General features: G+C 43.5%; 1 protein-coding gene across 8 annotated transcripts in view; it reads right to left on the bottom strand.

Moving 5' to 3' along the window:
• Positions 1–17,138, bottom strand: part of Crag (DENN domain-containing protein Crag) — a 104,168-nt gene that overhangs the window by 46,945 nt on the left and 40,085 nt on the right. For 7 of the 8 annotated variants that reach the window (XM_075680592.1, XM_075680590.1, XM_075680595.1 and 4 more), the window contains exons 21-24: positions 12,993–13,121; positions 3,411–3,675; positions 2,217–2,357; positions 336–497 (exon numbers count right to left, since the gene is read on the bottom strand). In XM_075680592.1, the coding sequence (XP_075536707.1) occupies positions 336–497; positions 2,217–2,357; positions 3,411–3,675; positions 12,993–13,121 (697 nt within the window). The remainder of the gene's footprint in view (positions 1–335; positions 498–2,216; positions 2,358–3,410; positions 3,676–12,992; positions 13,122–17,138) is intronic. The other variant, XM_075680598.1, reaches the window with a different exon arrangement.

Here is a 17,138-nt window from a genome sequence, read left to right as displayed (position 1 = left end):
ATTCTTTCTGCAGTTCGCATTCATTTGCACACTAATGAGTATTGTAAACTTACCACATAGCAACAAGCAAACTTTTAACAGAACGAAGTTGTTGAACTGTCATGCATGAGTAATCTGTTTATATCACACTATAAATATAGCATTTAATAAAATGTAACACAATAAAATATTTTATTTGTGAGCATATTCACTTTAGAGTTCATACAGTGTATTACCCTTGCACCGGGTTTCATGGCATAGCATTCTAGATTGGCATGAAACCCTTTGTGGATGAACAGCTCAAACAAACAGCAAATGGGATGTAGGAAAAACAATACATTCCGACGATGAGGTACCTATAGCATCTGTCAACGATGATGCGCTTCCAAGAGCTCCGACTGAACCACGGATCAAGCTGTTAACCCGATTCCGGAATCGGTCCGACTCGGTGAAGTCCAGTTCCTCGAAGCGCATGCTTTGTACAACAGCACCACTCCTCCTTTGCCTCTGCTGGGGAGCTGCAATGACAGTTTGTAGAAAATGCCCGATTTCATAAATGAATGCTATCTGAATGATGAACTTGGTTTTCTTCCAATAGGTCAACTAAGTTTGAAGTTCTAAAGGACTTCATGTAGGTTTCCTAAACCAAGAGAGAGGTTCACAGGAAGATGGAGGCCTGAAGAGATTAACAGTGGTAGAACAAGAAATGTCGCTGAAGACAATGTTTCGACAAGAGGACTTGTCTACATCAGGGCAACATTCCATGTTCGACCAATGTTAATGCAGGCTTGAGCTTCTAGATATGTTACCCTGTAGGAGAGTTCAGCCATCAGTGCATTCTTAATGGTGATACATATGGTGGCACAGTGAAGCACTGTGCCACCGTGTTTACAATAACTTTTTTACACTTCTTACGTCTTGCCTAATGCAAGGTGCTTTTGGCCCATTCTGATTGATGAACATTCACTTATACAAGGCAATGACCAGCATAGTCTTGTTACGCCATCAAGCAACAGTTGTAAGAAGTGTGACGACAAGTAAAATTCAGTAGAACCCATCTCCCGATGACAGTCAGCGGCAATGCACTTTGCATTGGGTCAATATGGCGACACAATGTATTGCCACCGTCGGAATGAGTTATGCATGAGGTGTATACTGCAGCAAAACTCCTCTTTCGTGCCTCCCTAAGAACACTCAGTGGCATCTAGCAGCGCTGCTGCAAAGCCCGTGTGTGGCTTCTGAAATGCATGGCACGCCAGTGCGTACAAACACTGCGAAATGCGTCATGTGGCAGCCAGACATCTCTCTCAGGCTTCTTTCTAAACACACCGCGCCCTCCAGTGGTGCTGATGAGAAGTTCACACATGGCCTCAGAGATGAGAAGTGTGGCTGGGTGCGAAAGGTGAAATTTGTTCCCTCGCTTGCTACACATCCCAATGTCACGTACAAAGTGACCCAAGTTGGCAAGAGGTTCATTGACGAGCAGCACATACTCAATACATTCATGGCACAGCTCGCTAAGACATTGGTGTGAAAGACGTTCATTGAAAAGCAGCACATACCCAGTACACTTGTAATGCAGTTTGCTAAAGTGTTGGGTTGCTGTCCTTGAGGAAACTGTGTAACATGGGCTCGATTCTGCCCAGCATCAGAGAAATTTAAAGGATCTTTTTTGTCATTGTAGAGCAACACACATCTACTGGCAAATAGCCAGTGACCCAAGGTGGGATCAAAGAGGTTCATCGAAGGCTAGCACAGACCGCCCGGCCCATACTTAGTGCTCCAAGTCGGCACCAAAGAGTTCATTAAACAATGGTAAATACTCAGTTCCGCAACTACGGTGACCCATATCGGTGGGAAGGAGGTTCACTGAAGAGTGGCACCTATGGACACATTGCGATATACTCAATGATTCATGTTGGTCTAGCAGTTGGTATCGAACCTTGTCCCCTCAGCATGGCAGTCCGATGCTCTAAGCATTTGACCATGGACTAAACAGTGACCCCGGTTGGCAGGAAAATAGATACAAACATAAATAGAAACACAGACAAATAGCCCCCCGGAAAGACTGTGAAGTACCCTAAGAATGTGAATGCATTAACAAGCAGCGAAAGTGTCTGTGACAACATTAACAAGGAAATGCGCTTTCTATGAACAATATCCCCATTTCCAAAAATTTTGAGGAAATTCAGTGATGCGCTGGAGTTGCTGTCAATACGGAAATGGTCAGGGCTTGCCTATTCTCTCCCTGCTTGGCTGAGGAACAACTGGCAGCTCCTGCCACGACGCCTTGGCTGTCTCGTCCTGGCTGGTCGAGCCATAACCCGCATCTGACTGGTCTCCTGCAGCAGTGTGAACCCTCGGCTTGGCCACTGCATCTACATCCAGCAACAACTCCCCGGTCAGTCTACAGACTTGTGACAAGGGCAAGGGGGTAAAGAATACCATATTCGCATGAATGTAATGTGAAGACCAATATACAATGCAAGCTTAGAATACCATGCTTTAAGAATAGTGGAATGGGCAATTACTACAAGGCATGCCTGCGCACACCACAACATATGCATTTACGGCACCATGCTGGCTCACATTGTAGTAAAATCTGAGCACCTTTAAGAGGCACAATGGGGAAATTCGTCATGAAAAAAGCTCACATTACATTTGTAAGAAACAGCACTGAGTGTCCCAGGTAAAACAGCACCCAAATATTAATAATAGTGCTTTGCAAGGTCATCTCTGACAAGGCTCTTTTGACTGGCTAGTCTGAGTTGGCCAAAAACATTATGGATGACTCCAGAGCTAGTAATATAAAACTTTATATGCAGTGTGGCTCTTTAATATTAATGTAGCGTTAACAGATCTTAGCAAAGGCAGCTGTTGGAAAATGTGATCAAACATGTTTAAAAAGTGTTGTCCAGTAGCAACCAGGGCACTGATGAATCAATCGATGACCGAAGCACCCCTAGCATCAACAAACCTGAGCACTGTTTGCAGAGCAATTATTTCAGAAAGAAAACAGCAGCCTTAACATAAGTCAGACTTTTAGTTATTTAGGTGCATGATTTTCCTTCAGCACAGTAATATGAATGAATGAATGAATATATCTTTATTTCCAATAGATTGGGGGAGACAGGGAAGAAAAGCTGCAAGTGCAGCTTGAAAAAACACCCTGCCCCCTCAGTCCCAGAATGTAAAAATGAGGTGAAGTTCTGCATAGATGGAAGCCGAATGCAATGCGAAAGAATTCTGGCAATAGATACAAGCTAAATATGACTCCAGAGTCCTGGTTAAAGGTTCCCTGTCCTCTGCACTGTCAAGCATCAGTGCTGGTAACATGCTTGCATGGTTGAGAAGTTGGAGGCATAGACTGAGCAGCATTTGGTCACAACTTTCATGCGACAGAGCAGATGAGAAATGGGTCACATTCTAACCAGAGCTGGACCGGTCATCTGTCTTGATGAGCAGCTCAGGCAGCAGCTCTGGAGTCACAGCCATTGGGTCAAGCTGGGGCCGCAGGGTCTCCTCGAGACTAGTGTGGCTGCTGCCTGCACTACGTGGAGCATCAGGTACTGTACAGCCCAGAGACCCCTGGGACCGCCGCAGAGCACATTTGAACTGAGACACGGCTAGCACGACGTTGCGCAGCTTGGCCCAATGAGCACTGTCCCCTGTGGGCCATGCACACTCCAAGACTGCCTGCAAGAGAAGTGCCAGACAGGGTGAAGTGGTGGCAAGAGAAAAGCTTCAATGAAACAAAGGTCTCACAGACTCCAAGAAATGATGCAGCCGAGGATAATATTGTTACGTAACAGAAGTCCCATATAATCATGTATTTACAATATTTACACGAGACAACGATGCATAAACAAGATGGCTGTCAAGCCCGATTCCACCTTTACACATCAAACTATCTTCTTCTGACTTGCGCCACTCTTGGTTGCCCGTGACATAACCCCACCTGTAAAGGCGCCATCTCGGTGCTAGCTATAAGGGAGGTGGACTCGCGGCAAAGTAAGGCTTCAGCCGGAACACATGCACAAAGTCCGTTAGGACACGCGAGTCCAGCGGAGAAATCTCGTAGTTCACATTGCCAAGCTGATGCAATATCGTGATGGGCCCTGTGTAGCGCGGCAGAAGCTTTTCAGACAAGCCGACGTGGCAACATGGTGTCCATAGGAAGACAACAGAGCCAGGAGGAAATTGAATGTCCCAATGTCGGCTGTCGTACCGGATCTTCTGTGCGGCCTTAGATGAGAGCCGGCAATCTGGCATGCCGTCCGAGTCCGGGCAAGGGCAACTTGAGGATATTCAGTGGGAGTATTCGTCGAGGAAGGAAGCAGTGTGTCAAAGGGCAAGAAAGGGTGGCGGACCAACAGAAGGTAAAAGGGTGAAAAGCTAGCACTCTTGTGATGAGATGAATTATAGATAAAGAATGATGAAGGGTAATGTGCCGTCTCAATCACTGTGGTTGTCAGAAATGTACATAGACAACATTTCTGTCAACGTGCAATTTAGCCACTTCGTCAGTCTGTTTGTCTGTGGGTGCAGGCAGTGGAAAGCTTGTGCTCGGCAGAACAGGTGTGAAGTAGGTCTTCAACTACTCGGGACAAGAAGGTGTGGCCACGATCAGTGAGGAGCTGCCGAGGTGCACCGTGATGGAGGATGACATCATGTAAAAGGAAATCTGCCATCTCCATTGCAAAGCTTGTGTGCAAAGCTCATGTGATCAAATACCAGTTCGCATCATCACCACTCGCGACAACGACCCGCTTATTCCAGATTTCGACATCGGAAAAGGGCTGAGAAGAATGATACTGATGCAAAAGAATGATTCTGAGAGCACATCGGTGGGGTGAAGGCGTCCAGCGGGCAGCACAGCGGGTTTTTTGCGGCGCTGATGGGGTGCACAGGCTACAATGTAGTGGTGCACAGAGCAGTACAGCTCTGGCCAGTAGAAGCGGCGTCATACGTGGCCATAAGTACGCGAAACGCCAAGGTGGCCTGCACTAGGGGCGTGATGCAACTGGTCAAGAACTGATGTCCGGAGATGGCATAGTACGAGTAAAAATTCTGGTCCTTCAGGGCGTAGGCTACGACAGTATAGAATGTTGTCGTGGAGCACGAACATGTGTAGCGTGGGCTCCGAATGTACAGAATTGAGACGATCGATGAGAACACGTAAGCAGTCATCACACCGTTGTTCAGTGCAGATGTCGTGCAGATCAGAAATGGCCAAGATGCAAGAGTCGGTGTCATGCGCATCATATTCAGGGCGGTCGACAGGATGACGGGAGAGGCAGACGGCGTCCTTGTGCAATGAGTGCTGGGACACTGACACCATAGACTAAAACTTCCATCAAGTTCCGTTTGGTCGGCAAAATGATCAGAGGGTTTTGCGGTTGAGTCGTCAATGCAGTGTCACCTCTGGGAGCTGCATTGCTTAGTTTTCTGGATACGGGCGTCGGGGCTTCATTAGGGATAGTGGGCAACGAACCTGCAGTGATAGGGACGATGGTTGGCAAGCTGGCGGCGAATGGGACTGGTGACGTCAGAAAGACAAGGGGCTGTTCCAAGGAGCATGAGCGTCACTGTTTGGCTGTTGCGGTGCCAATGGAGGCTGGTAATGATGCTCACTTTGCTCGGGGTGATAATAACTGGTGGATGGCAGTGCAGAGGGGAGGAGACAGTACAATTTTTTACAATGGCAAGCAACGTGACCGATGCGCCAGCAGGCAAAACAGATGGGCCGATCATCTGCGGTTCGCCACTCGACTGGGTTTTGGTAATGTGCAGGATACCGCGAACCAGACGATGCACCTGGAGCATAAGACAGTTGTGAAGCATCAACAGCACATACACACTGAACTCCAAAACTAGCGAGTTTTTTGCAGACCTTGTAAGCAAGGCAATGGCCTTGTAAACAAGTTGTTCGGTTCACTGGGGCAGGAAAGAAAAGCTGCAGGAGCCATGGCTTCAAGTTTTCGCCGCACGATCCGCGTCAGGTCATCTGATGATGTTCACTGGACTCCCAGCCTGTCGTCACAAGAGGATGTCGCAGCTGTGTTTGGCAGACGTGCAAACAGCATTGCAATGCGGCGGCTCTTGGCCTGCTCAATGATGTCCTGTACTGTTTCACAATTTTCGCACATGAGCAGGTTGAAGGCATCGTCAGCGATCTTCAGTACATGCCCAACCTTGTCTGACTCAGCCATATCGCATTCAGCCTTATGGCACAGAGCCAGCACGTCCTGGATGTAAGAGATGTGTGAACCTGTGGACGTCTGGGCGCAGGCCGCTACTTCTTAGTGGTGCTTTTCTGCCCGGTGGGACGGACAAACAGGTCCCACAGCTTCTGTCTGCATTGTCCTAGTCGTTAAGCTCTTCCTCATGGCTGTCATACCACACCTTTGTCGTGCCTTGTAGGTAGAAGACCAAGTTAGTCAACATAACTGTCGGATCCTATTTGTTGTAGGCACTCACATGTTCATACGTGGCAATGCAGTCTTCCATGTCGAAGTGGTTGGTGCCGCAGAACATCCCTGAATCCTGCTGTTGAGCCAGCACAACCATCGGGATTGTAGACGTTGATGTGGTCCGCACCTGTTTCGTCTGTCATGTTGTCCAGTCTGAGGTGACAACCACTGCAGAGCTCCGTTGTTGTTTCTCGTGAGCACCCAGCACCTCTCACCAATTTGTTAAGTTTCAGAGGTCACATATAAAGGTGTATTTATAATATTTACAAGAGACAACTTTGCATAAACAAAATGGCTGACAAGACCGATTCCACCTCTACACGTCAAATCGTCTTCTTCTGGCTGGCGTCACTCTTGGTTGCGCCGTAACAATATTGCTGCGGACCACTATTTGTTGGCAAAGAGGCCAGTGATCTTAAGACGATGACACTTTGAAACTTGTGCAGGCTGTTGCCTTTCAGCCAAGTGCAATGTATCCATTTGATAATATTCTAGTATATAGCTTCTGGTCTGCATATTCCATTGTAATATGTTTGGTGGAGGTGGATGTCTTCCCACGTAACAATAGTGAAGTCACCCAACTAATGTTTCTCCTCCAAACAATGCTGTTGTAATACATTTATTAACATTTTCCCCACTACCCTCTTTAATGCCCTAGGGCCTGGTGGGTAAATAAAAAAAATAATAAATAAATAAAGGTAGAGTCTGGTTCTAAACCCCTTATAGCCTACCACAGCCTAAGTCCAAACAGCCACAAACAGTTGAACCTTAGAAGAGCGACGAGTTAGGCAAGTTGGTTCAGGTTAATGTTAAGTTATTGTATGGGACCCTTACACAGCAATCAACTGCCCCAAGCTTGAAAAGATTCAACGTCTTGCCTCAAGATTTATATTTAATAAATACCGCCACATCTATTCCTTCACCCAGCTGTGCGAACAAGCTCATCTACTAGCTCTTGAAGCAAGAACCAGATATGGAAGATTGAAATTCCTTTACCTTATTATCCACAACTACATTAGGATAAACAAATCAGAGTATTTTGAAATCACAACTAACGAAATCTCCAGACATCGCCACAGTAAGTTCATTCCGTTACTGGTTTTAAGAAATGACTGCTTTAAGTTTAGTTATTTTCCCCCCACTTGCAAAGCTTGGAACACTCTCCCAGACTCTGCGGTTTCATCTTCCACACTGACGAAACACCTTCATAAAATTGAGAATATTTTGTTTGCTACTGAGACCAAGCAGTAGGACTGTATGGCCTGAGTGAACTTATGTTTTTTAGCCTTTATGATGTTCTGCCGTTTTGTTTTGAGCCAAGAGATTGTACTTTCCAACATCCCTACGTACATTTATTTTCAGTTAATTATCTGCCCGTCCTTGCATTTTGTACTTTATATTATGTTCAAATTTGTTCTCTCTCACTCCTGTTATAGTCCCTCTGAGTATGACACCCTCAATAAATGAAATGAAAAAAAAAAAGCCCCGTGTTTGTTGTCTTGCTTCATCCTTGTCCTTTGCGCTGCCGCTAATCGTGAACGTTGTTATAACGAAGCCGCACTAGCCACGAAAATACCTTTATTATATCTGACATTCGTTATAAGCCGACATGCAGATATTGGTGAAAAGAATCACGATCAGATCTATGCCATAGAAATTCAAGTGAAGTGCCTTTGAGTCTCCTTCCGATTTTGATGACCCGTCAACATCTTGCAGTGCCGATACAAGATAAGGGAACAAAAATTAATTTCACACACGCTTTCTGACCCGCCAAGCATAGACAACCATGCGATTGATGTTATCAAGAGAGAGCGACCCATTGGCTTCCCGACTGAGTGGTCCAACAAGCCAAGCCACTGGCCAGAATGTGCATGCTGCCGACAGACTTTTCAGACACAGAGGGTACCACACATGGGTCCATACTCTGCTACTACTGCTGTGAGTCTGTAGCCTGTGCATCTGATCTCCCACTTGATTGCCAATAAAGTCTACGAGTGCGACATATTGACAGCGAGCTCCCCGTGACTGCTTTCACCAGCCACTCTGCTGACTTCACTGTTTAGGCCGCTAAGCCTAGCCAGCTGCCCCTTCGTCTAGGTTTTGTGCCAGTCAACATGATGGCAACTTCGCTCATGGCTGCCACGAGGCAGTGGTTTGCTGAGCAATGCTTGCGGTGGTGTGCATAGAACATGCATCTTATGGGCCAAATGCACTGCAGATCTAAGCACATTCTAGCAGTCATCGTCACCTTCATCGGCCGCCTTTTCTTTATGGCGTGCTCAGACGCGTGTCTCGTGCCTCGTGCCGTGAGCTTAGAAAAAAAAGGGAAAAAGAATGAAAAAGAGCCTCTTCAGCCCCTGCCATCGGTCCAAACGATTCTCAGGTCTTTCACTCACTGACTCCCACATTGTTGTTGTGGACCTAATCTCGGTCCCTATGATGTGGTGACCAGGACGAGATCGTACGGTGAGCATGTCATGGTCGAGGCCACGAATGAGAGACCGACGACCAGTCCAGAGGGCCTCACCACAGTGTAGATTACCTGCCGTCCTTTTTGCCACACAATCCTGCAGCCTGGTTTACTAAAGTGGAGGCCATCTTCGACCTTTGGCGTATTATCTCACAGCACGCGAGGTTCCTCCATGCTGTCTCAAGACGTTGTGGATGCGTCCCATGACATCACCCCCTATGACCACTTCAATATGACGATGCTGCAATGCAAGTCAGTGTCCGTGTGCAGGCACCTCCAGCGGCTTCTCAACGAAGAGGAGTTTGGCAACCATTGACTGTCAGAACTTCTGCGTCGTATGCGGCGGCTTCTCAGTGACTGTAGGCCGGATGCAAATAGACCGCTGCTGATGAACTGTTCCTTCAGCGCCTGCTGCAGAATCTGGTGGTTACCTTGGCTACCACACCAGAAGGCATGTTTCTTGACAATGTTGCCAAGCAGGCTGACCGCATCGCTGACTATTCAGCAAGAGGTGCTGTGGCAACAACAACCATTCCAGTGTTGCACCTCGAAGATCGGTAGTCTCACCTTGAATTGACTGACGAACTTGCTGAGACCATTACTTCACTGTGGTCATTGCCCCACCATCGTCAGCGCAACTACAATTGCCATTCCATATTCCGTTCTTGGCCCAGGTCCTGCTCAGGCCCTTGTTAGTCACTGACAGGATTGCTGGACAAGAATTTCTCGTGGCAGTTTTAATAAAAAAGCGCTAAGATGAAGACAAAAAGGCACACATACGAAAGGACAGGTGCTGAACTTCCAACAGGCGTTTATTTCAAATGATAATCTATTTAAGCACTGTGCATCAGGTACATCATGCAGAATGCGTATTCTGCACATGCATATGCAGAATGTTTGGTATGTCTTGAAGAGTCATTCACGTAGCGTTCGACAGGATTCGACAGATGGTAAGCGCGATCATCATTAGCTAGACTTAGCACACGACAAACTGCTGTGGTAAGTTCGGGGTGCGATCATTACGCGGCAAAGAAAAAAAAATCAAATTTTGACAGCAAAATTCAGGGGTGCGATCATTACACAAGTGCGAACATTATGCAAGTAAATATGGTAGTATAAATGACCCTTCTGAGATGTATCGCTAGCAGTTTCCAACAGCACAACCTCGATGCCACCCCATCCACTTTGATTGCAGCGCCGCCACAGTATTTTTCGTCGTCGCACGCCTCACTGAAAAGCATGCACCGCCCCAGCCGCTCATCCCACTCAACCATATTCTAGTGCAATCTAGTAGGAGCTTACTCCATTTAAATAAAGTATGACCAACCACAATCAAATATTTACCTTGTTATATCTGTACTCGTCCCATATAGGTTCGACTATTGCCAATGTTGGCATATCAGCACAAAAATACATTAGAAGGCAACAGATTACACATTTCATTAGATAAATTTAATAGAGGTATGCAAATATTCAAAGCTTGTGAATAACAAGTTGAATAATGTCCTATATGATTCAGTCTTCGAATCGAATAGGACACTATTTGTAAACGAAAATATTTTTCGAATACTTTTCGAATATTTAAAAGAGTGAACTGCGCCCAAATAAATATACAATTGGAGCAAAAGTATTGTCAATTTTCAGCCCCGTGGGCACAGTATAGGCATAAAACATGAGAACTTGCATAGTGGAGCAGGCTATGTCACTTATGTAGCCATACTTTACAGGCTGTACTGCAATCATTCGCGCTCTCTGAAGAGTGCTGTGCATGCGATGTAACTACTTGTTTGATCCTAATGCTCCATAACAATGCTTCATAACATACTATGTAATGACAAAAACTTACTAACATTAAGAATAGTGGGACATGTACACCGTTTTATATTAATTGATAACAGCTATTAATTATTTGAAAACTATTTGAAAAGTATTCTATTTTCAATTAGGTTCAGTTCACTTCTGGCCCTATTCAATTCGTACTCTATTTGATTTCAAAGATCACTATTTGCACACCCCTAAAATAGAAGTTCACACTCCAGTAATTTTAGACATGGGAGCCCAAGTGGAGAACCTACATCTAGGAACATGTGGCCACACGTCATATATATTGTTTCAAACGACGCCTAATGAGCACAATGTTCTGCATTGGTGAGAAAAACATGTTACAGCATTTATTGGAACATGCAGCACTATATACCTCAATGCCTATTTAGTAGTAACATTTCATCAAATAAATGCCCGAGTGACAATAATGACCTAGGATGTGCCTTGTCCTGTCGTCTCTCTTGTGTCCATTGTTTTGCGTTAAACAAAGTAATTATGGATTCGCACCAACCAGCACGCCAATGCATTGTGCTGACCTAGGGAGTACTCAGAATACAATAAACTTAAACCAGTAATACTCTCCAACATGCAGTTGGTAAATAACTAAATATCAAAGTACTATACAAAACAAAAACACATGCAGCACTTTTTGCTTTTTCACTTGAAATGCCTGTGTAACATGCATTTGTATATTGAAAGCAGTTCAACAACCTGAAGCAACAGGCCCTGCCTTCCATACTGTGACTTCCTTGACTGCAGCGTTAACTGGCAGACATAAATACCGTACTTACTCATATAATGATCGCACTTCTTTGTCAAAAAAATTATCATTAAAATTGATTGTGATCATTATCAGGGTTAAATTTTCCGTTAAATTTTTTTTTTTCATCCCATGTTTGCTGCGGGATGACAACAGGTCAACAAATAAGCGGCTGCTGCTGTAACAGTGCGGGACACCAAAACAAAAATGGCGACCAGCGGAGCAAGCCGAATGCGCCGAACACGATTTTTTTTTTTACAGTATATTACGCGCATTGAAACAGTTTCTTCCGTGTCAGTAATGAATAATATTGTTACTATCGCCAAATTTCCGGCAATAACATAGCCATGACCATTTTTAGGGGACAGAAACAGAGGTGGATGCGCTTAGCTGATAGTGACAGAAAATCATGGCGGGCACGCTGCGGAAACTGAGGCGTTTGTCTTCACTAGTATTTTAATACGGCATGCTTCCGCTATGGGTGGGCAAATATCTTAGCTGTGTTACAAGCGTTGGCGTATGAATAGGGTACACTTCTTACATATCAGTGTAAATGTGGCTACTATCGTTGCTGCTTGTGATTTGTTGCGTGCCCACGAGTGCAGACAAGAAGAATCAAAAGGCGCCTTTTTTGTTGTTGACCACAACCATTATAAAGCCTACACATAATAAAGGCAAGTTTGGTTGTAGCTTTTTTTTTTTGTTACGGAAGCGCGGAAAGTAATGAAAGGAATGAAATGGGGCATCTGCTTAAGAATGTTCGGTGCGTGCAGACCGCTTGGTACATCTTGGAAGAGTTGTTTGCATAGCATTCGACAGCATTCGACAGATGGTAAGTGCAATCATCATTAGCTAGACTTTGCACACGACATATCGCTGTGGCAAGCTTGGGGTGCGATCATTATGCGAGTGCAATCATTATGCAAGTAAATACGCTATAAGAGGGCTATTCACTCTAAAAAGGTAACATCAGAAACTTGTTTAATTCATCTTGGCAGTGGAGATATTGTGTATTTTCTTCAATGACCTATAAAATTACTAAGAGACCAAATGTAATCATTAGGTTTGTGGTATTAAAGCTGTATCTGTGGCCACTTGATCCAAAATTAGCGGAACATAGAAACTTAAGATTGTAAGCGCCCATTATCACTACCATTTTCTAAGTGACATAGGTACAATGAATACATTAACAGCTGGGTGAGTTTGGACAAACTCAACTCCATCAACTTCGCGACAAATGTTTCACACAGGAAAACCATAAAGTGCCCTCATTTATTTTAACGTTTGTTTCATTCCTTTCACTGCGTCTGATCTGTCAGACAGTTTCTAGCAATGCGTTGTTATAGCACAGCACCTTCACCATTACTGCCTGTACCAAAGTGATATTACCCACCAAAAGAACAAAGCATGCACACAAACAAGAAAACAAGAAGCAAAAGTGATGACAAGACAGATAAATGAGTACGCAGTAAACATAGCCCATTACCTTGTTATAGTAGCCATAGGTTATCGCATTGGCTTGAATGCCGTGCTTTTTCATGTCAAACAGGATCTTGACAGCAAGAGCAGGCTGACCATATTGGCCACAAAGCAGCATAAGGATGCGATAAGAGACCTGAAATGTACAAAGAAAGATCAAATTACTGCTTTTGGTTGCACTCATGCAAACAAGAAAAACAAAGGACATTGAACCTGTTATTTTTAGTGTTTTCAATGTTGAAACTACACTTTGTGAAAAATTAGTTAACTGCCAAGATTTAATTTGATCCCTAGTACAGCCAACTCGTGTTCATTTGAACTCCTAGGGGCCATAGATTCTTTACATTATCAGTAATCTAAACTACCTGTACACAAGTAAAATTTGTTCAAGAAAAAAATAATTACGAGTTCCCACACAAACGAATACACACGCATGCAATATTGATTGATTTATTGATTTCTATTTACACACACACACACACACACACACACACACACACACAGTTGGATGAGGGAAGAAAGCCGCACAGACGCAGCTTGAGGTAACCTCACCCCCTTAGGTACAATATGGCTGCATGGGGTAACACATCAAGCACCATATACCGTATTTAGTCACATAATTATCGCACTTTTCTGTCAAAAAAAAAATTGATGCCAATTCAGGGGTGCGATCATTACTCGGGTAAAATTTTCAGCAAAAAGAAAAAAACAATTTTTCACCCCCCATTTGCTGCGGGATGACAACAGGTCAACAAATAGGTGGCTGCTGCTGTATGTAGTGCGGGACACTAAAACAAAAATGGCGGCCAGCGGAGCAAGCCGAACACGCTGAACGCGATTTTTTTCTTTTCATGAGTACATTACGTGCATTGAAACAGTTTCTTCCGTAACAGTAATGAAGAATATCATTAATATAGGCAAGTCTGTGGCAATAACGTAGCCATGTCCACTTTGAAGGGACAGAAACAGATGGGCAGGCTTAGCTGCCAGTGACATAGGAACACATGGCAGGTATGCTGCGGAAACTGCAGCATTTGTCTTCACTACTATCCTAATATGGCAGGTTTCCGCTAAGGGTGGGCAAATATCTTAGCTGTGTTACAAGCGTCGGTGTATGAATGGGGTACATTTCAAACGTATCAGTGTAAACGTGGCTGCTATCATTGCCGCTTGTGATTTGTTGTGTGCCCACGAGTGCAGACAAGAAGAATCAAAAGGCGCCTTTTTTGTTGTTGTGACCACAACCATTATAAAGCCTACACATAATAAAGGCAAGTTTGGTTGTAGCTTTTTTTTTTTGTTACGGAAGTGCGGAAAGTAATGAAAGGAATGAAATGGGGCATCTGCTTAAGAATGTTTGGTGCATGCAGACCGCTTGGTTTGTCTTGAAGAGTCGTTTGCGTAGCATTCGACAGATGGCAAGCGCGATCATTATTAGCTAGACTTGGCACATGACATATCGCTTCGGCAAGTTCGGGGTGTGATCATTATGCGAGTGCGGTCATTATGCAAGCAAATAAGGTATACTATATTTATATAGTGGCCATAAAGCACTGCAGTTATATACAATATGTGAAAAACAATGAAATATTTCCACAAGTAATAATAAAGCAAAACACACTGCGGCAGTGAAAGAATTAAATGATATGCACTTGGTAACATAAGACAAAAAATGAACATAACATACATTATTAAACATTCACAAATGTGCTCTAAAGAGGTGAAAGCAATAAAGTTTTAAATTCTGACAACAACAATAAATCCTGTAAATTGTAGCCTACTCTATCATATGAATTCAGTAATCTTGGAAGGTTATTACAAAGCATTTGACAACCGTAGTTAGTTCCAGAGTGCGGAACCTCCCATACTTCAGGTGTATGAGTTGAATAACGGTATGAATTGACGGATATTTTTGCAAGTTCTACTAGGAAGGTATTGTTACGTTTGGTACTAAAGTATTAATCACATAATAGTGCGCAGTTATACTAGATGTATGGGCTGTAGCAATGTTGTATTTCTCAAACAGGTTTTCAGTATGGGCGGCATACAGTACATTAGCGATGACACATATTATTTTCTTCTGCATACAAAATAACTCAAGTTACACTGAGATGTGGTGCCCTATACAAAATGTCCATAATGTATGTGAGACACAAGTGAAGCATTATAAATTAATAATTTTACAGATACGGGTAAAGTATATTTGTAGCGATTTAAAACACCTGTTATGCGGCTAAGTTCTTGGAATACAAAACTTGCATGGTCGTCCCATTGCATAGTACTTGTGAAGTGTATCCCTAACAACTTTGCAGAAAGAGCAAGTTCTATATTTGTGGATCTATATGCTAATGTTAAATCTGAAGCAAGACTCATGCCTTTGGTATGAAAAATTACAGCCTTTGTTTTTGCCGTATTTACTTTTAAACAGTTCTCAGTGGATCAATAGGATAGACTGCACAAGAAGTCATTTGCCACAGTAATTAAATTGGTGCAAGAACCGGACGAAATGAAAACACTTGTGCCATCTGCATAAATTATAAATTTTGCCTTTTCATAGATGGAAGTAACATCATTAGCGTATAAGTTGAAGAGCAACAGACCCAAAATGCGACCCTGTGGGATGTCACAAACTATTTCTTTTGGTTGCCTATGTATTATGGCCTACAGAAACAAACTGGCGTGTGTTATTAGGATAAGATAAGATTTTAATAATTGAAGTGGAATGCCTATAATTCCATATTTCTCTAGTTTGTAGAATAAAATGTTGTGATTAATATGGTCAAACACCTGTGTAATGTCGACAAATATGCCTATTGTTAATAGCTTATGTTCAAAGTTCTGCAATATAAATTCTTTTTGATTGAGAAGAGCTAATTCGGTGGACCTGTTTTAACGAAAACCATATTGAGCATTTGAAATTATCTTGTATTTTTCAGAGAATGAAGACAACTGACTTAGAATAATTTTTTCAAGACCTTTTGAAAAAACAAAGAGGATCGATATAAGGCGATAATTTTTTATCTAATTTATCCCCCTTTTTAAATAATACTACTACCTTAGCAACCTTGATATTTTTTGGAAGTATGCCTGTAGAAATGAAAAAATTATAAGTATGTGTCAAAATAGGGGCTATATCATATATAACAAATTTCATAGGTTGAATCTGTGGACAATCAGCATCGCAGCTGTGAGATGTTTTGAGTCTTAGGTAAACAGAACATACATCCAAAGACATGAGTGGCTGAAAAAATATTGTGTTTGCATTTGCAGCAATGTGCACATATGCGGCATGGGATGATTGAGGTCGACGTCTCTGTGTACAAAATAATCATTGAAGGTGTTTGCCAAATCCTCCTTTACCAACAATCTACCGTTTAAACTAATTTGTTCAATTGGATCACTCCTCTAATTTTTATTCATGAGAGCATTTAGTCTATTCCATAGTTTCTTTAGTTCATACAAAACGAAAACTTAAATGATACTGCGTGACAAAAAAACGACACGGACGTGAGAGAGGACGACACACCAAGCGCAAACTTTCAACTAAGTTTATTGTGTCACTGCGTCGATTTTATACATGGCAGGCAGCGTAGACCGCGCATGCGCTTACAAGAAAGTGAAGTGCGAATTCATGTAACATAGTTACGAGTCATGTGATGCCGCGTCCAAAAAACTTAATTCTTTTTCTGTGAGAGCCAGAGACGGGAAGCTAACACATGTATCATCCAATTTCGCAATCATCTGTGCTTCATATATTTCACGGATGAGCTGCGTGCTGCCACAGGAAACAATCGTGCATTGATCCTCAAGAGGTTTTCATCCATGATCGCGACAGTGGATCGCCAAGAAACCACCAGAGCCGTTTTTTGCATTGTTGCTGTGTTCGAGGAGTCGATCACTGAGGCAACGCCCAGTTTGTCCAATATATTTCTTCCCACATGAAAGCGGGAGGTTGTACACCACCCGGTGGACACACTCGACAAACTTTTTGCCGTGATGCTTTCTGCACTTATCGGAAGGGACGGCATTTGGATCCGTCAGCCTGCAAAGCCTGCCGAGTTTGTTGGGAGCAGATATTTCTCTCACGTCCATGTCGTTTTTTTGTCGCACAATATCATTTCAGCAATGGATTACCAACTTGCCCAGAATGCTG

This window comes from Dermacentor variabilis, chromosome 2 (genome assembly GCF_050947875.1).
Source record: "Dermacentor variabilis isolate Ectoservices chromosome 2, ASM5094787v1, whole genome shotgun sequence".
NCBI classification, from domain to species: Eukaryota; Metazoa; Arthropoda; class Arachnida; order Ixodida; family Ixodidae; genus Dermacentor; species Dermacentor variabilis.
This window is presented reverse-complemented; position numbering and strand designations above follow the sequence as displayed.